This window comes from Cricetulus griseus, chromosome X, assembly GCF_003668045.3.
Source record: "Cricetulus griseus strain 17A/GY chromosome X, alternate assembly CriGri-PICRH-1.0, whole genome shotgun sequence".
NCBI lineage: Eukaryota > Metazoa > Chordata > Mammalia > Rodentia > Cricetidae > Cricetulus > Cricetulus griseus.
This window is the reverse complement of record NC_048604.1, coordinates 102,071,626-102,092,806: the sequence shown is the minus strand read 5'-3', so window position 1 is coordinate 102,092,806 and position 21,181 is coordinate 102,071,626. Positions and strand designations below refer to the sequence as shown.

The 21,181-nt window shown below is 40.3% G+C and overlaps 1 protein-coding gene across 5 annotated transcripts in view; it reads left to right on the top strand.

Annotated features, from left to right (window-relative positions):
- Positions 1 to 5,025, top strand: part of Prps2 (phosphoribosyl pyrophosphate synthetase 2) — a 37,891-nt gene extending 32,866 nt beyond the window's left edge. For all 5 annotated transcript variants that reach the window (XM_035449801.1, XM_027431828.2, XM_027431829.2 and 2 more), the window contains one exon: positions 2,369 to 5,025. In XM_035449801.1, coding sequence (XP_035305692.1) covers positions 2,369 to 2,461 — 93 coding nt within the window. In that variant the 3' untranslated portion in view covers positions 2,462 to 5,025. The remainder of the gene's footprint in view (positions 1 to 2,368) is intronic.
- Positions 5,026 to 21,181: the final 16,156 nt, after the last annotated feature.

The following is a 21,181-nucleotide window of genomic DNA, read 5'->3' as shown; positions in this document are numbered from 1 at the left end:
CCACTTCAGACCCTTAAAATAGTATCCAAAGGCAGATGGTAATAGAGACTGAAGCTTCTCATCACAGTAGGCTATCAGTCATATTTGATCCCTGAGAAAGACCAGGATCAAGAAGTCAATGGTCACTATTTGGAAATAGCAAAGAAAAAGAAAGGAAGGAAAAGGAGGAGAGGGAAGGAGGCTGGGGATGTAATGCTGTTGGCAGAGTGCTTGCATAGCATGCATGAGTCTGGGGTTCCAGCCCCAGCACTAAATAAAGTAGTTAGTTTTGGTGGTACACACCTATAATCCCTGTACTCAAAGAGGTAGATGCAAGACAATCAAGCGCTCAAAGTCATCTTCAAATTCAAAGCAATTCTAGGAAGAATAAGACAGTATCTCAAAAAAGGATTTAAAAAAGAAACAGGAACTAATCTGTATATGGTACTTGGAAGGTAGAGGCAGGAGTATAGTGAGGAGACTACCCTGAGCTGCACATAGTCTTGTCTCACAAACAAACAAGAAGAAATGGCAAGTAGCACCCATGAGATGGCTCAGTAGGTAGAAGGAGAGAAACAAAAGAAGTAGCAAATGAATAAAATCACAATATAAAACATTAAGAGCATTGGGGAAATAGCTTGGTGTAGCACTTGCCTAGCATACTCAACACTGAAAAACCAAATTAAACATAGAATTACTATGTAGCCCACTCCACTACTGCGTAATAGTCCCCTAACATGAAATGGGGGGTAGCAGGCTATACTAAGCATATTTGGGGGCCTGCTTCTTCATGTCCCTCCTGACTATATGCCCATAGGCTACCAGAGAGCTGATGGTAGTCACTTGACACCACTGCAGCTTCTGTTTTGAATTGATCTTTCAGTGGCTGCTGGCCAGTCACTGTGTTCTTAAGAGGCAGCGCTGGTTCCCTCATTAAGCATGAAGATGAGACACAGTGGTGTTTTCCATGATTTCTTTCCAAGTGAGAGAAAAAGAGGTCATTTGAACATAAGGAGATAAGTTTAAACATTGCCCAAATAGTGGTCCCTTATGTTTTTATGCATGATTAACAGTAGTGTAGTAACTGCCACCCAAAGGCCAAGTCTAGCCCACCTTTGTATTTTAAATAATGGTTTTTTTGACACATACTTACGTTTCATTCCTATGTTGCTCATGATTGCCTTTGCACCACAATGCATAATTGAGTGTTTGATACACTGAAGTTTTAACATTCTGATATTTTACAGGAAAATAGTGTGTTGACCCCAAGGTAAAATGATCATGGTTGTAGTTTTATCATGACAGAAACTCGTTGTTTTTAACAGTGCTTGGGGTCAGTGAGATGACTCACTAGTAAGCACTTACTGCACAAGTCTGGCGATCTGAGCTCCATTCCTGGAACCCACTTAAAGGTAGAAGGAGGAAACCTGATTCCACAAAGTTGTCTTCTGGCCTCCATATGCATGCCATGGCACATGTGTGCTTACCCACCTCTCTCTCTCTCTCTCTCTCTCTCTCTCTCTCTCTCTCTCTCACACACACACACACACACACACAAACACACACACACACTAACAACAACAGTGACCACAATAAATAAAAGCATTTTAAAAATCGTATTGGGTTGGCATTCCAAATTGAAATGCAGCCAAGTAGAAAGATAGGTTGTATAGGATTTGTTTTATAATATTTTATGAAAAGCATTGCCATATTTTATAAATAGGTGCTTGGATTATAGTAAAAACTTAAGAAATAAAATGAAAGTTGTAACTTTAAAAAAGATTATAGTCACTATCTTTTCTAAATAGGCAAAAAGAAATCCCTGCCAATGAATAAAGAAAACTATTATTTAAACAACCAGTGGTCCAACAAGGGACCATCTGTAAGTAACAGCAGCCTTGAGTATTCATGTTGAAAATATTCCCAGGAACTGGGAGTAATCACCTCAGCTGGTCCCTGGAAATGAGACCAGGATCTATCCCTAGTGCATGACCTGGCTTTTTGGAGCCATTCCCTATTGTGGGATACATTGTTCAGGCTTGATGTAGGGAGAAGGGACTTGGTCCTGCCTCAACTGAATGTACCAGGCTTTGTTGACTTCCCATGGGAGGTCTTACCCTTTCTGAGAAGTGGATGGAGGAGGATTAGGGGAGGAAGGGGAAACTGTGGTTGGTATGTAAAGTGAATAAAAAATAAAATAAAATATATTTTAAAAAGCAAAACTACACAAACAACTGAAGATTTTCAGTATGGACACTCCCACAAAAATGGCTAGAGAAGGTGCGACCAAACATACCATATGCATGCTGTAGAAAACATTTGTTGGCTTTCTGGCTTTTAAAGAAATAGAACTCACTCCTGCCTTTTGTGTTTTCCTTTTGCTATTCAGGTGATTGACATTTCAATGATCCTGGCTGAGGCCATTCGAAGAACCCACAATGGGGAATCCGTGTCCTACTTGTTCAGCCACGTCCCACTGTAGTCTGGATGGGGATACTGAAGGTGGAGCAAGCCTCCTCCGACTTCTCACTGTCTTTGTCTGCCTGCTGTTTTAGTGTTAGGACTCAGCAATTCTAGGGTGATCACTGGCAAAAGCATCTGATCTGTGTACACTAAGATTCCTTGTCTCCTTTCTAAAGTTCAAGACTACTTCTTTTCAGTTTGGTGGGGGCATGGGGAGGTGGTGGTAATTTGGTCTTTAAGCGAACTGTTGTCAATGAAAACTAATCTTTCCCTAATTTTTTTTTTTGGTACTTTGAGGCAGCAACTTTTAAGCCTAAAATCCCTTTGCAGAAATTTGTCGTATATGTATTTTGAGGTTGCCAAAAGTGACTTCAAATGAAAGCCTCCTGTGTACATATATAATGATAATGCCTGTGGACATTTGGGTAAAATCCTAAATGCCTTTCCTTTGGAGTGAACCCCAGAAAATTTACATCGTCATGCATTTTGATTTTTTGTTTCTTGGATATTTTTTAGGGAAAAATAATAACTGAGTTTATTATTGCCCTTAATTGGGACTGAATTTTATTGAGCCTAAGATGGTCAATGACATACTGACTTTCCTTAGTAGACATTAGACATATTGAAGACCGTATAAGGCTCTATCACTTTTAATTTCCACTTTGAGGATATGTCATAACTGTCAACTAACCTGACTACCAAATTGTTATCAGTGGTCACTGTGATTTGGATACCACTTGAGGATGTAGTCAGTAAGTTCATAGTCACATTGATGCACAACTTAGTTTATCCCAGAGGAATTTTCTTTAGGATGCATTTCAAGTCCTGTCAACTTATTCCCAGACTTCATCATTTTAGCACTAGCCTTTACTTTGCATTTGTTCCAATAATTTCTTGGTGTAGATGTCCACCAAAAAAAACCTTGAAATCCCTTCACATTTTTTAAGCTGATTATTATTTTGGATTTTTACATAAAGAAAATGGGGAAGTTTTAAGAGTACCACCAAATGTATTTAGCTTGGATTAAATGTTCTTTGTCCCTTTGTAAGCAGAAGCAGTAAATCTCTAATGACTGATTATCATCTCTAAAGCTGTTAAGATGTAGATACAAGAGAGGCCTGCAAAACAATGGATGCAAAAGTAAATAGTTGTTCAATTAGGAGCATCTTCAAAAAATGGTTCAAAAAGCATCACGAAGGAGAATTTCATTGAGGGTAGCATTCTTGGTAAAACTGTGGAGAATTGTGCCTATAATCCCAGCGCTCAGAAAACTGAAGCAGGAAAATTACAAGTTTGAGGCCAGCCTAGGCTAAATAGTGAGTTCCAACTAACCCGGGCTAGAGTTGAGCCCATGTGTCATGAAACAAAAACTAACAAAAAGAAAAACCTCTGTAGCATCATTTGAAGAGGCAAAGGCTATCCATTGATGACTGATGATATGCATGTTGGTGGACAACCTATCAAATTTTTCTGACCCCAAAGAAGCAGATTTGCCTACTAAGTAAAGATTTGGAATGCTAAACAATCTCTCCCCCTTGCTGAATCTTAAAAACTGGTAAAAAAAAAATTCTTAGCCCTAATTTTTTTCAGGTAGAAAAATCCTATCCATACATGTAACACACTTGATGAGCACTCTAGAATATCAGATTTCAGTGCTGCAGAAGTCAAACCAATATCATTTATGTGATTTTGGAAACTGGCATTTTGAAAATGCCTTATTTGTAACTGTTCTGGAGAAAGGAGTCCCATCACCAGGGATGCTCATGCTGATACAAATTGTCTGCAAAGTCTTGGCAAGACATGTAAAAACCCTGTTTGACACTATGCAACAGTTATTTTTGTAACCTCTGTATTTCTGGGGGTTTGTGCCTGTGCTGAATGAAGACATCCTGTGCACATGCTCATGGAGAAAGCTTGATGTATGTGTGCACATATCTCAAAGTGTTGGCACGACAAACACCAGTTGGTAATCCTTTTATTAAAGCTTAAGAATGCCCAGGGTATCTTCCAGTCATGATCTTCAGATTTTAATCCCCTTATACAAATCTGCCTGGCTGTCCTCTGAACTGACCACTGATGGTTTCTGGTTTTACTTGGCCTGAGTTAATATTTTAAAGAACCTTCAAAATACGTTGATAAACTAATTAGACTGGACTGAGCCTTATACAATGGAAATACAGATTTTAAATATTTGGTGGTTTCAGTTTGGCCAAAATGACGTAGCCTGCTTCAGGTACAGTCTAAGCCCAGGACTTTCCTGTTCCTTGCTGCTTGTGGTAAGGAAATGTAAAGGGAAATCACCAAGAGATCACTCTGTCCAGCTCTATGAAAGGAGGGCCAAAAAGGGGGGGCAGGAAAACAGGAATATACCAAAGTTGTTTAGCCTCCAGCTAAAATTTTCTTAGTCAACTGGTAGATGTTCCTATGCTAACTTCCCTTTGTTATATACAATGTTGACTAAGTTCAGGAATATATTCTTTACAGTGCTTGCTCTGGTTTTAGAGACTAGAGAATTTTGAGATCCTGTGAAGTTTACTAAGACATTTCAATAAAATCCTGCTGACTACTTTTCTTCATAGTTCATATCATTGTTTTGGCGTAATTTGTTTTGTTTTGTTTTGTTTTTTGATGAAGTGCCCTGTTGATGAAGTGCTGATAATGTTTGTTACTCTATCCTTGAGACCCAGTTTACAAAACTAAAGGAAAGCCAGAAGTTCAAGTCACCATATTGAAGCCTTTGCCTTGTGAAGGGCTCAGTAGCTATCTTCTTTTCAAAAGGCATCATAGCTGCTCCACATAATGGTCATTCTAGATATTAACCTTTCAAATTAAATACCAAGATTGGTGAGATGATATGTGCCACCAAACGACCTGAGTTCAATCCCTGGGACCCACAGGGTAGAAAGAGAATTGTCCTCTGACCACCACATGCAAACTGAGGCATGGGGATGTCCACCCCCACACACATATCCATAAATTGCTACAGTGTGTTATGCATCAGAGTAGTGAAATTCAGTATCCATCTATTGGAGCAGCCCAAACAAGTACAGGCTACATGGAAGTTGTTCATGTGCTTTGTTTCATGCCAGAAAGGCTTCCTGTCCCTTTAGAATACCCTGCCCCTTTCAGTGATGCTTTAATTATGCTTGTGGGGATAAAATAATTACATGTCTGTGGTGTGTGTGTGTGTGTGTGTGTGTGTGTGTGTGTGTGTGTGTGTGTGTGTGTATTGTGCACATTTGCTCATGCACATGTTCATGGGTGTGAACTCCAGAGGTTGGCATTGGGTATCTTCCTCAATTGTTTTCTGCCTCTTTTTTGTTTGTTTTGGGGTTTGGTTTGGTTTGGTTTTTTGAGACAGCATCTCTCACTGAATCTGGAATTTACTGTTTTAGTGGTACTAGCTAGCCAGTAAGCTCCAAGGATTTTAAATATCTCCATCTCCCCAGCACTGGTATTACAGGCAACTGCTGCCATGCCCAGCGTTTTTAAGAGGGACCTGGTGACACAAATGTAGGTCTTCATGGTTTTGAGCAGTAAGCACTTTAGAGACTTAGCTATTTCTCTAGCCCCATGACAAGATATATACACTATTATCTTCTTGTAGTGAAGCTTAGCTTTAAAGTATGAAAAATACTGCATGAGAGTGACAAGCAAAGGCCTTAAAATCACCCTGCAGCCAGGCATGGTGACACATACTTTAGTTCAGGCACTCAGGAGACAAAGGCTAGGCATATCTCTAAAAGTTTAGGGCCAGCTTGGTCTACATAGTAAGCTCCAGGCCAGCCAAAACTATATGGTGGGACTCTCTCTCTCTCTCTCTCTCTCTATATATATATATATATATATATATATATATATATATATATATCATACAAATGATCAGTTTATATGAGAATTTTAAACATTAGAGCAGCCATTTTAAGTATGCCTTTCAAATGGGTGTAAGACAGGAAGAAGCAAGACAGTCATGAGCTTTGCAGGTGATCAGCCTAAAGGTAGAATACAACCTCCTTGCCTACTACTGTAGAAAGAGTAAGTACATGTTCTTAAAAATGCCTGTCTGAGCCAAAGGCAGCACTGAGGCAATAACAACTAAATGCATTTGAGTATTACTCCAAAGTAGCCTACAGAAATGGCAGGTAGGAATGAATGCCTCATGGCCATGGAGACACTGCTCCACTGAGGCCTTATGAAGCTTGTTGGGCTCCAGCCCTCCGGCCACAGTCCCATCAGAAGTACAGTTGATAGTGGTGCCCAGTTGACTTCTGTGGCCAAAAGATAAACCAACTGAATTCATTTTATATTTTAAGAGCATGATAAAATGGGAAATGAGAGTGTCCCAAAATGGAAAGCAGTGGGAAGTGCCCTCAATTGGGAATGTAGCAATCTGGAGTCTGGTCCTGACACGCTATAAGCACATTATGACCTCACGACAAATGTCTGCACTTCTGAGAGACTTAAATGTCTCTGCAAAACTCATGTAAGAGAAGATGGTTACTGTACCGGGCTTTTTCTTTTAGGCCACCAACCAGCTCCCAAATCATGACATGAAGACTAACTAGTTTTGAATGTTCAGCCTTAGCTTTGCTCTTATTTTCACCTGTTTCTCTTTATCTACGTTTTGCCTCAGGGCTTTTTACTTTTCTTTCCTTCTGTATACCTTACTTTCCTGATATCTTCATGTCTGACTGTGGCTGCCTGGCTTCTGACCCCAGCCTTCTCTTTCTCCCTCATTCTCTTCTCCTTTCTTCTCTCTGTCTAGATTTCTCCTCTTATCTATTCTCTCTGCCCAGCAGCCCTGCCTAGCTACTGGCCATTCATCTCTTTATTAGACCAATCAGGTGCTTTAGGCAGGCAAGGTGAAACAAATGCAACACGTCTTTACATATTTAAACAAATGCAGCAAAAACAAATCCAACACATCTTTACATGGATAAAGTAATATTCCACAGCATAAACAAATCTAACACATCTTTGCCTAGTTAAAATAATATTCCACAACAGGTTTTCAGTGCCCCAGAAATTTTATCATTCTACATTTACCTGAAATTGTTGGACCGATTGTTGAGTGTGGTTCCAATGAGGGAATGATAAAAAGTTGCTTCTCCAGCTTCCTATATTGAGTGGCCAACTAACTCACTTTGGTTTGCCTGAAACTTTTTCTCAGTCTTAGAAGTTGAGGTCTGAGACAGGTGGTGATGTTGGTGCACACCTTTAATCCCTGCACTCGGGGTGCAGAGGTAGGTTGTTCTCTGTGAGTTTGAGGCCAGCCTGGTCTACAGAACAAGTTCCAGGATAGCCAGGGCTACAAGTAGAAACCCTATCTCAAAGGAGGAGGAGAAGTAGATGTCTGACATCTCTGGAAACTCTTCAGTCCTATGCAAACAGGGACAATTAGTGGTATTGTTCCCTGTCTTCTGAGGATGGAAGTTATGGGCTTCCAATCCTATTGTTCAGAGATAGGATTACATGCAGTTGATGCAGATAGAAGCTGGAGGGGATTCTAAACTTGCTAGAGGCATTCGTTAGAGGAGGGTATGCATACAGAGCACATGCAGATGAGGGAAGTAGACTGCCAAATGCACAGTGTTACAAGGAGTGTGTGTGTGCAGGACTCAAAGTGAAACAAAAGTCTGAAGATACCAAACTGTTTCCTATGTTTGCATGGCTCAGAAGTAGGCATTTGTGGTGGTTTGAGCGAGAATGGCCCCCATACACTTATATAATATTTGAATGTTTTGTCCCCAGTGGGTGGAACTGTTTGGGAAGGAAGAAAAGCTGTGGCCTTGTTGGAGAAGGTGTGTCACTGGGTGTGGGCTTGAGGTTTCAAAGAACCCAGTTAGCTTGTTCTCTCTCTGTGTCTCTGTGTCTCTGTCTCTCTGTCTCTCTCTCTCTCTCTCTCTCTCTCTCTCTCTCTCTCTCTCTCTCTCTCTCCCAAATCCCCCTCCGGCTTCATGATGGTCATGGACTCATCTCTGGAACTGTACGCACCCATTAAATGTTTTCTTCTATAAGTGGCTTTGGTTATGATGTCTCTTCACAGCAATAAAATAGTAACTAAAACAGCATTCAGTAATCATATTTTAGTAAATTTGAGGATAAGAAATGTAATAAATGAGCAGTATTAGCAATGACTAAAAGAGTGATTTATACCCGAATGAATACTTGTTTTAGAACTTTTTCTTTATTAGAATATTTTATTTTTATATCATTTAATATTCTAAAAGAATGGACTGTGGTATGGTTCAGTTGGTAGGTACTTGCCTAACATACACAAAGCCCTGGGTTCAGTATCTATAACTTCACAATCATGTGCAATAAGAGTCGGGAAATGCTTGTAATCAGAGCACTTAGGAGGCTAATAAGGGGGTTAAGTTCAAGGTCATTTTGGTTACATAGTAAGTTTGAGGTAAGCCTGGACTACAAACCTTGTCTCAAAAAAAAAATTCTAACAACACAATATTTATATCTGTAGTCTTCATCAAAACAAAAAATCTACATAGCAAGTTTCAGGACAGCCAGGGTTACACAGAAAGACCCCGTCTCCAAAAACAAAAATGAAAATAAAAAAGTTAAATTTTATGTGTATGTGTGAGTGCCTGCAAATACGTATACGCATCAGCTGCCTGGTGGCCTTAGAGGGCAGAAGAGTTCATCAGACCCTCTGGAACTGGAGTTATGAGCACTTTTGAGCTGCCTGATGGGGGTGCTAGAAACTACACCCAGGTCTTCAGCAAGTGCTCTTAACCACCAAGCAATCTGTCCAGTATTCTTTTGCTTTATTTGTGTTTTCTGAGAAAAGGTCTCACTATGTAGTCCAGGCTGGATGTGAACTAGTAAACTTCCTGGCTCTGCTTCCTGAGTACTGAGATTGCATGCATGCACTGAAATGCTCACCTGAGGCTTCATGATGTTTGCAGTCCAACATCCTTCAAAGAATCAGAAACAACGGATCTTGACCTCCTGATTCCTTTACAAGAGTATTGTAGAAATCCCAAGAGAAAGATTATTACCTTCATGTCTCCTAATTGACATGCTTCTCAGTATTCATGTCATTGTGAACTGCCTTTCCATGTTGAGTTTGGCCTTGGGCAACAAATAAAACACTAGCAAGAATGAGGCAAGCAAAGACTTAATATGTGCTGGTATACCAGATCTGGTTTCTCTTGAAATGCTTGCTGTTAAGATATAGCCACTATAAAAAGAAGTCCAACTTAATCACCTGGAAAAAATATAAGTGATCGCATAGCCCCAGAAGGCCTCTAATGCAAGCAGGCCCATCTGCATGCCCTTTGATCCCTTGGTGACCTGAGTGATTATAGATACAATGGAGTGTGGAAATAATTGTAGGGGGCAAAGATGGCTATAGATTGTCAGTATTCCTTTAAGACCCTTCTGCCTTCATGGTCTGAAGCAGACTGTAGGTTAGTGAAGAGGTGATAAGTCTAAATATTGCATAGTTAGAAGAAACTGAATATTATCTTTGCTTCCCAAACTCCTGCAGAGAGGCATTAGATAGAAGCAAACCCATCTGTTTGACAGCTTTATGGGAGAGGGTCTCCTGAAAGACCACAGATGTGACCAACTGAGAAGTTCCCAGTAGAGCTGCAGCCAACCTTGTGGGATTTACAGCAAACTGGTGCTGTGTTAGGATGATAAGATTTGTGTTGGTTTTTACACAGCAATAGATAAGCAAAATATGACATATCTAATATAAGTAGAAACATCAAATATGGGGGCAGGAACCTTAAACTCATAGCTCAGGATATGTCAAATTACTAAGGTCCTGGCTGGTTCCATAACTTGTAGTAAAATATGAGGGCGAGAAGTTGAATCAAGACTTGAGGTCCTGGAGAGATGACTCAGCAATTAAGAGCACACAAGGCTTCACAGAGGGTCTGGGCTATGTTCCCAGCACCAATGATGGGTGGCTGACAACCACATGTAACTCCACTTCCAGGGGATCAAAAGATCTCTCCTGGCCTTCAAACGTACTCCACTTATACACACAAACTTGACATATGTTCATATATACACATAATTAAAAATATCAAAGACAGGAGTCTGGCTTATTAATAAATCTATGCTTCTTCAAAGGTTAGCTCCCTTGTGGGCAAATTTGGTTTAACAATAGCTGTCTCCCAGGTATTCCATTTTAGATTGACATGGGAGATGGTATCTCTAATTCATGGAGTTGTCAACAGAATGAACACATTACTCAAAAGGCAAACTGACAAAATTTTCAAATTCTTTATGTCAGCAAACAAAGAGTTTATACATCAGAAGCTACATACCAGAGTGACTCAGGAACTCTGCTGAGGGAACAAAAAGAGGAGACAAATCTATAGCATGTCCACTGAAGAAAAGGAAAGCAAATGTTTGACTGGCTATAATTATACATTAGCAAGCCCTTGCCTTATTAGAAATGTGTTTCCTGCTTCTGATTCCATGAGCTTAAGAGCTCAGGGATTGTGGCTCTGAAGAATCAAATTCACGCCCATGTTATTGTTAGGCAATTGCTCTGTCACTGAGGTATGGCCCCAGTCCCTTTATATATGCATTTTCGAGAAATGGCTAGCTAAGTTTCCCCTGTATTTGTGACTTCATCTCAAAATGGCCTTGCCTTTCTTTGAAACCAAGTCAGCCACCCTATGATTTGGATCAGCTGCCTTCTTTCCAAACATTTGCCCATCTAGACTCATTTGGTGAACACCAGTGTGTATTGGAGACCAGCCTTCAGCCCTAAAGAAGGTGCATGTCACATTAATTTGCATGCCCTGCCATAGTTGTCTTCACAGCACTTTCATTTCTTAGTAAAATGAAACTTAGAAGAACTCAGCAGCAGGGTAATTCATATTTCAGTTTAAAGGGGAATGAAAAACAAAAGAAAAAGTTACTTATGCCAGTGGGGCTTTACAATGCTAAAAATGTATTATACATGAAGACTTTCATATTTTGTGTTCTTTTTCCATATGCCAGTTGCAAAAGAATGCTCAAAGTATCTGCAAATATATCACATAGAAGATTGGTTTAAATGTCCAAAGTCGTTTCTTACTAAAGAGGTCAAAACTCTGGAACTGTTATGAATACAGTGATTTGTGTTTTTGATTGTTGTTGAGTGAGAACCTCACATTGCAGTTCAGATTGACTTGAAGCAAACTGTATTGAAATTAAAGGAGAGAGTCACTATGCCCAGGGTCTGATGTTTGTCACCAAATGTCTTCTGGCTTATATCATCAGAGAGCAGAAACAACTGCAGGAATAGGAGAGTCCTTAAGAATGTTATCTGCCTCCCACTCACAGGCTCTCCCAAATCAGGCAAGGTTTGTGTGTGTGTGTGTGTGTGTGTGTGTGTGTGTGTGTGAGAGAGAGAGAGAGAGAGAGAGAGAGAGAGAGAGAGAGAGAGAAGAGAGAGAGAAGGAGAGAGAGGAGAGAGAGAGAGAGAGAGAGAGAGAGAGAGAGAGAGAGAGAGAGAGAGAGAGAGAGAAGGTCTCCTATACACTGGATCATTGGATGAACTTGAGCAATTCAATTAGCAAAATTATGTAGTTGGCCATCAGTAAAGAATTTTTCCAGCTTTAAGAAAGCATGTATCTGGACCCAAGACTGATAACTGGGAAACCAACATAGGACTCTTCCAGACCCCCTGAATGTGGATGTCAGTTTGGAGGTCTGGTTAATCTCTGGTGCCTCCGATAGTGGATCAGTATTTGTCCCTAGTACATGAATGGACTTTGGGAGCCCACTTCACATAGAGGGATACTCGGTCTAGACACACAGGGGAGGATCTAGGCCCTGCTCCAAATGATATGACAGACTTTGAAGATTCCCCATGGAAGACTTCGCCCTCCCTGGGGAGCAGAAAGGGGATGGGATAGGGGGTTGGGGGGGCAGGGGAAGAGGGGAGAGAGAGGGAACTGGGATTGACATGTAAAACAATCTTGTTTCTAATTTAAATAAAAAATACAAATAAAATATGAAAAAGAAAGCATTATCACGGTAGCTCTTTTCTTTCTTTTTCAAAATAATTTTAATTATATTATATATCATTTCTTCCTTCCATTTCCTCCCTCCAGACCCTCCCCAAAACCGTTCTTGTTTCTCTCAGATGCATAGTCTTTATTTAAAATCGTGGTTACATATATACCTAAATACATAACTATTAACCTGTGCAGTCCGTATAATGTTACCTGCATGTATATAATCTCAGGGCTAGCCACTTGATATTGGATAACCAATTGAGAGGGTCTTCCCTGGAGAAGAGCATTTTACCACTCTTAACATTCCCAGTTGCCCCAGGTATAGGTCTAGGGTTGAGGCTCCACAAGTTTTCTCCTTTCCATATTAGCATGTCCATTGGTATCATCCTTTGTTTGGGACTTACTTAGATCTCTCTCTTCTCCATCCAATGACTTCTCTTAAGTTAACTTCATTACAGAGGGCTCATCCAATGATACAGAACACAAACTATGGGCATCAACTCACTCTCCAGAAGGCCTTCCCCATGCCTAGGATTTTTGTTGTTGTTGTGAACTCTGTCTTCCAGGCATGACCTGTCTGCTGCTGTCTTGAAAACAGAGCAGATTTAAATACTGATGTTCTCACAAGACTAAACCCATTGTCATTTCCTCATTGCGGAGGGTCACAGGGTACACAATGTCCTACCCTCCTCAAGGATCTATAAGTAATTAACAATTGCTGGATAAGGGGAGACACTTCTTCAGTGGTAAGTTGCCTGTAAATTATCTATGCTCTAGTAAGAAACTCTTTTAACTCATGTTCCTGTAAGTAACCCGTTACGCTTATTTATGGTGGACTTGAGTTCAGTGGTTGCTTTGGTCTGTCTTCAGTGCCCTATCTGAGGTGGCTAGACTTTTGTGCATAGCTCCCCAGAAAAAGTCATGTGATAGTTGTACTAAGAGATTCGTAATACCAATGATAAGAAACTATCTGTTCTAGATCCTTATCTGTTGCTGTGAGAAAATGTTGTCACCAATAGCAAGTCAGGGGAGGAAAGGGTTTATTTGGCTTAAACTTCCAGGCCACAATCCATCACTGAAGGACGACAGGGCAGGAACTCAAGTAGGAATTCAAAGCAGAAACCAAGGAAGAATGCTGCTTGCAGTGCTCTCTCAGGCTGATATAACTTTCTTATATAATCCAGGACCACATGCCCAGGGAAGGATACTGCTTACAGTTCTGGTTCCTCAAACATGAATTAATAATGAAGTCAATGTTCCATAAACATGCTCACAAGACAATCGCACCTTTAAAAAAAAAAAAAACAATTGCAAATCCCTTCTCAGATAACTCTAGGCTGTGTCAAGTTGACAGAAAACTTAACTTGAACACTAGCCAGGTCATAATGGAGAAAAGAGGAATTATATTGTGGACTATTCATGCTAAGGAATATTTTGTGGCTGTGAGGAAAGGCTATAGAATTTAAAATATAGAGAGATGCTCTCTAGATTGTAGAATGAAAGGAATTTCAACTAAAAAGCCAAGAGTGGAACAAAGTATAAGCTAGCAAATGTAATTGATACGGGAAATGGAGATATGAATACATCTGAGGAACTAAAGAGATGGTTCAGTGGGTAAAAGTGCTTGCTCTGAAAACATAAGGACATGAGTTTGAATTTCAGCACCTATGTAAATATCCAGTCAAGGCTGTGCATGCTTATAACTGCAGAACTATGGGACATACACAGGTAGGTTCCAGGAGCTCCCTGGTCAGCCAGATAAGCTGAAATGTCAAGCTTTGGGTTGAGTGCCTTATCTCAGGGTAATATGGCAAAGGGATAGCAGTCAATGTCCAACTCTTGCCTCCAAAATATGAGAAGACTCATTATTTGCTTTCTTGCCCAGAAGTCCCATTCAATCTGCTGTTCTTTCTGTCTCTCTGTCTCTATCTCTGTCGCTGTCTGTCTTTTTTCTTTCCTTTTTTATTGTTCATGTACATAAATATTCAACTGATTTCTTTACTATAAAAGAGTTTTTATGACTATATTTTCTATTAAAATAGACACAGACCAATAGACTAGAATAGGGGACTCAGAAATAAAACCACACAGCTATGACCACCTGATTGTGGACAAATATACCAAAAATATATGTAAGAGGTTAAAAAAATACCTCTCCCACAGATGGTGCTGGGAAAGCTAGCTATCCACTTGTAGCAGAATAGATCTCTAACTCTCACATTATGCAAAAACAGCTCCAAATAGGCCAAAGGCCTTAATGTAAGAGCTGAAATCAAAACTGATGCGGGGTGGGGGGGGGAGGAGGGAAACATTTTAAAACATCTTTGTAGTTGGGGTATTTCTGATCTGGAAGATGGCAGAGTGGTTCAGAACACTGGGTTTTTTAATGAGTGGGGTTTGAGTTCCAGTGCCCACGTGGCAGTTCACAAGCATCTGTAACTCCAGTTCAGGGGATCCGACACCCTCTTCTGGGCTCTGTAGCCACCAGGCATGCACTTATATACACACTTTTTTGACAAAAGAGGTTTCTGAGTAGAATTCCAGTTGATGAAGAAATAGACCCAACAATTGATAAACAGAAACTTATGGAGTTTTTAAAAAATGCACAGCAAAGGAAGCAATGAAATGACAAGACAGCCTACAGAACAGGGAGAAATCTTTGGCAGCTAAACATCTGACAAAGAATTAATAGTATCCAGAGTACACAAAGAGCTCAAAACAACCCAGGAATTAAGTGGGCCAATTAAATGAGCATACAGTTCTCAAAAGCTGAGATGCAAATGTCCAATCAACATATGAACAAGTGCTAAACTTTGCTAGCCACCAAGAAACCCAAATAAAAACCACATGTGATCCCATTTCACACCTGCCAGAATGGCAATTATCAAGCAAACAAATAAGGGAGAAAGAGAACCATTATACACTGCTGACAGGAATGTAAACTAATGCAATCACCATGGTAGTCACCATGGAGATTCCTCAAAAAAAAAACCCACAAACTAGAACTATCATGTGGCCCAGCTATACCACTCCTGGATATTTATCCAAAAGATTGTTTTGATTTTCATGATCACTTCCATCATCAATAAAGAGCAATTTCTCAAGTGCCTGTTCTGAACAAGATTTGGGGTTCTGCAACGCCATTGGGTAACTAAGAGACATGAATCAAGGATATAATAGCAATACAACAAAGCAGAATATAACATCATAATCTCTCATGACATTGGCATGTAAGCCCTAAACACATCTTTTCTGATTGTACAGCATTATCTCTCTTTTTGTGACTAAGGAATTAGACTTAATTTTTAGTCATTTATGGAATCAATTTCCCTCCCTTCCCTCCCTTCCCTCCCTCCATCCCTCCCTCCCTCCCTCCTTTCCTTCCTTCCTCCTTGTCTCCCTTCCTTCCTTCAGTCCTTTCTTTTTTGAGACAGGCCTTTGCTATGTAGCATAAGTTAGCCTAGAACTCTTAATCCTCCTTTCCCTGCCCCCCAAGTGCCGCCATTACAGGAATGAACCACCAATGCCTGGCTGTTCCATTGCCATGTTTTCATTAAGACACTGGATTGTTGTTGTTGAGAACTTTGTTGTTGTCTGTTATACTCAGAAGGACTTTCACACTTTAAAATTATAATTTTCCCTGGTTTCGTTTTCATTTTATTTTATTGTTTTATGTGTATGAGTGTTTTGTTCACATGTACATATGTGCACCACATGCATGCCTGGTGCCCAAATAGGTCAGAGAAAAGCGCTCTGGATGCCCTAGGGCTGTTACATATTGTTGTGAGCTGCCTTGTGGGTACTGGGAATTGAATCCGGGTCGTCTGAAAGAGCAGCTGGTGATTTGAATCACTGAGCCAACTCTCCAGCCCTTCCTATGGTTTATTCTAGAACTCTCTGGTGTTGTTTCTTATGTTTGGGATTCTAAGAAAGTAATTGGAATATGATAAATATCTTTAGTGTTTTCTAAACCCCAAGTTAGTTACCCAAGATTATTTGAATGATCTCTTTTGCAATTGAAATGACATTAATACCCCTATGAGTGCTTTTGTCTAATTCTGACTTTTCTGTTTCCTTGCTAAGTCTGGAGTCAAACTGCTTGAGGATTACAGCATTATGGAAATGAATTCACAGATTTAGGGGAGAAATATTGACAGTTTTTCATTCACAATTACCTGGCTGTTGTAACCCTTCTTTGTGGGGCTTCAGTCGGATCCAGCCAGAAAGCTGGAAGATTATGCTGGGGGAGGAGGGTAAGTTCACATTGTGGTAAGAATATATTGTGGTAAGCACTTTGTCACACAATCCAAATCCCTTACATTTCCTGTCAGTTCTTTTTCCTCATACACTTCAGATTCTACTGTTTCAATGGCTTCTCCCCTTCCAGAACCAGTTCAGGTCAGTTATTGTTTCTATGTGAGATGGCTGTTAATTTGTATATGTTGTTTTCTCAGCAGAGTGCATGGATAGGGGGACATTTGCTTTTTATTGCATGCACGGTTATGACTTGCTATGTGATCTGAATGAAGTCCAATGCTCTTCTTGTACCAATTCCAGTACTGTAAGAAATAGGCAAGGAGACATTTGATTCAAGGATTGGAGAGATGGCTCAGTGGTTAAAAATACTTGGAAAAGATCAGGGTTTGATCCCCAGTGTACATAGGTTTTGATTCCCAGCACCCACATGGCAGCTCATAATTGTTTATAACTCCAGTTTTAGGGGATTGTTACTGCTTGTTTCAGTTGACAAGGTTTACTGGTTTGCAGGCATTATTGGTTGCTTGGGATTTTGAAGTTGACTTATCAGGTTTATATAACTACAAATTAGAAAGTGGATCAGAGGAAGATACTCTGAGCATATTGTAAAGTACATATCACCCAAATGATCATGGACTAGTTCATTCTCCCTTGCAGTGCCTAGTCTGCTTCTCAGTAATTCAGAATAATTGGAAGCAATCAAATATAGCTTTCCTCTGACCCCTTGTTATGGGTCACAATCACCTAAAGAAAATTTTAATCCCTTCACATTCTCTTAATTTCCATCGTTGTTCATGAAAAGCAGAAGCAGAGGGTACCATCTGGGTTGTTTCAGAGGTAAATTTATTTCTGATTCTATTGGCATGCTACAGCAAATAAAGAGGAAACGAGCAGCCATACAAGAAATCAGGATTTTTATATTAAACCCAGTCTCAAGTTCTCACCTGCTCATCCCAGTAGCTTGAACAATACAACTTAGCTCCTCATCACCACCTGTGAGGCCAACTCCAGTAACAAAGGATTCAATGTCCTCTTCTGATTTTCTCAGGCAGCATGCATGCACATGATACACAGACTTGAGCAAAACAATAATATACATAAAATAAAGTTAATAAATCTAAAGAAGATGAAGACATTTGCATCATTTTCAGCATTTAATGACATAAATATGAACCAATTACAACCACATGTTTTAACATAACATAATAGTCCCTCATCAAGTGTGGTCTACTTATTGTAGTTAATATTTTCTCAGCTAACTTGGGATATGAACGCAGGCCAGAATATTAAACCTGGTCATTATTAGCTGATCTATGCACCTTCTTTCTTGATGTAATAGGTATATTAAATAACTTTAAACACAATTACAATAATTTAAGTGGGTCCACAGAAGGCTCCCATAAACAGAAAAGAAGGGAATACTTCTCTTGAGGACCACACTTTGAGAAGCAAATCTTTTTTATATGACTCCTGATGGCAAGTATGGCTGACCTTTGGAAACTAAAATGAGTGACCCAGCTGGTAGCCTTTCTACCATTCAAAACCAGTATCCCTTCAAACTGGGCCAAAGACAAAGCAAGGTAAATTTAGGCTTGTTTTGAGATGTCTACAAAGCAATGTTTCTCGACCTAAAACACACAGCCTGTTGGGGCATACCCTACAATCTCTGGAGACATTTGTGATTGTCACAAGTGGAAGGAGGCAGTGATACTGGTATCTAGTGAGATAAGGCAAAATTCCACCAAGTATCCTGCAATATAACTGAGAATAATTCAGTCAAAAATGTCAATAGTGAGCTGGGGAGGTGGCTCAACAGGTAAGACCACTTGCAGCTCAAGCCTAAGGACCTGAGTTTGAAAACCTAGAACCCAAGTAATATGGTGACTATGCATTGTGGGGGTGGTGACAGGGGGATTTCTTGAATTAGCTAACCCCAGCCTAACTTGGGATTCAGTAAAAGGCTGTCTCAAAATGATAAGGTAAAGAGTGATGGAGTGGGACACTTGAAATCCTCCCCTGGCTTCTTCATTCACCTGTACCCTCATACATATCACATTAATACACACACACACACACACACACACACACACACACACACACACACACACACATCAATCAATCAATTGTGGCAAAGTTGAAAATCACTGCTATTAAAGAAGAGAAAGATTTCTGTAAAAGGCTGTTTGGGTTTAGAGATTTGCCCCAAGTCTGGTGATAGAAATAAGAGGAACCTAGTATTTCTTAAACCTCATGTGTGGGGAGGCTTAAATAGTCATGCTCCTTCCTGCCCCCTCCTGCTACCCAGCCTCAGTTTTGTACTTGGAAATCCCATGACCTACAGCTCAGATGTTCTGTGAGCTTATGCTTCCCGTGGCCTCCTCTCTGTCTTAGAAGACTCTACAGGCAGAACCACTCCATGCCACCAAGAAAGGTATTTTAAGCATTGGGACGCATTTGGATAATTTAAGTAAGTAGATGTATGTACTGTTGCAAGGGAGTGGGGAAGGGGAGGAATGGAATCCAAGTCATATACAAAAAAAATGTTTTAGAATTAAAGAAAATAGTATTGTAGTCTAAAATGTCAATTCCTCAAAGACACACTTTCAGTAAGATTGGAAACAGTCTGCTGGAGTCTGTTCTTCTTGTATCTAACTCAATGAAATAAATACTATAAGTATTCTTTCTCACCATCACATTTATAAAACAATATCCCCAGCATGTCTTTAAGCTGCAATATATTTTTGCTGCCTTTCAAGTGTCACATTTGATGTCTCTGTTTCTCATAGCTGATGCCACTGGGTTCCTCTCAGGCTGATCCTGGTCTATCTCAGGCTCTGCTATCCTCTACATTTTGAAAGAAAACTGAAAATGGTAAGGACAGCTAATGGAGCCTGAATTTGTCATTGGTAACCTTTGTGGTAAGAACTGAACTCAATTGGCCAGGATAATATTTGAGAATTGTTCAGGGATTGCTCAGTAGAAAAACACTTGCCGGGGTACACACAATCCTTGGTTCCCTCCTGTAGTGTTGTTTACTAGGAGAGACTGATTTCTGATATTTCATAACCAAGATGAATCAAGATAGTATTTCATAATTCCAGATTATCCATTGCTTGCTCTGTCCAACTTCCCCTACAAGTTAAATACAAACTGTAGCAAGCAAGAGTAGATGTTTGATTTGAGGATTTCAGTTTTTCTTTCTCCAATTTGGTCTGTAAAAACATATAGGTTGCTGAAGTGACCTATATTAATGCAATGCCTTTCCTACTATGTTGTGACTATCCTATATATCTGAGTGACTATACAGAAAGGGTGGAGCCAGGAGAGACATATAACTAGCATGCTCTACTGTTGTCAAAGATGCCCAGAGCTTATGATTAGATGAAATGGGATTATCAGGGTTAGCACACCAGAGGAAGGGGCCTCAGGATGCACCTGGACTCAGTTCTGAACACGGACAGAACAAGTGGGATTTTAAAGCAAAGGGTGGGTGGCAGCCAGTGGATGGAAAATTACTAAGAGAAAACTTCAGGCATGTGGGGGGGTCTAGCTGAAGTGGCCTGACAAAGTTCTTGTTGGAGGCAGGCCAGGATGGTGCACCATTTCCTGGGGGATGCGGGGAGTGAGGAATGCCATGAGACACAATGGGGGGCTGGGGCATGAAAGATGTAGGGAGGTTGGGGTGGGGGTGTGATCATAAACCAAGGAAGGATTCTCAATATAATGACTTAGCAAGATCTCTGCCCATGTGAGGCAAAACAAAGATGGACTCAAAGACCCATACCAAGGCCTAGGGCTTAGAGAAGCCTGACTGAATGTCAGTCAAAGAGAGTCTGACTATGACTAGCTGGGCAATAATGTAAATTTCACCTCAGTCTTCTGGCACTCACTTTCCTTGTCCGTGTGAGCATTATGATACATACATACATACATACATACATACATACATATCAGATGATAGTGAAGCTCAAATAACCATACATTTGTTCAAAGCCTTTGCAAGTAGCAATGAGGTAATCCAAAAGCAAATTAAGAAAAGCTGCTTCTGAAATGATTTCTCCCTCAATAGACTCTATAAAGTAGTGTTCAGCAGCAGCAGACTGTGATTTCCAGGCCGTCACGCTGGCCCCAAGCTCAACTTCTGAGGTCTAATGAAGCGTTACCCAGGGGGCCACACTACTACAAAGGAAGTGACTGTTTTGAGTTTCATTTCCTAGAAACCCAGATGTCTATTTTAACGCACACACATATCCACATCTGTCTTTGCCGCCTAAGGGTGGCATGCTAGGAAGATGGTGGAAAAGAGAGTTGAATTCATTGACCACTTGCTGTATGTAAGTCAAGCCTCATGCTTCTCTTTTGGTCTGAGGCACACACAGATAAAGAAACTTGGGTTTGAGAGATTAAAGAGCTTGAGGACATGGTCCCTGAAGGCCAGCTCCTGAAGCTGGTTCTCTTAAGACTGCTCTGTTCTGCCAAGTGAAACTTGACATTGCTTT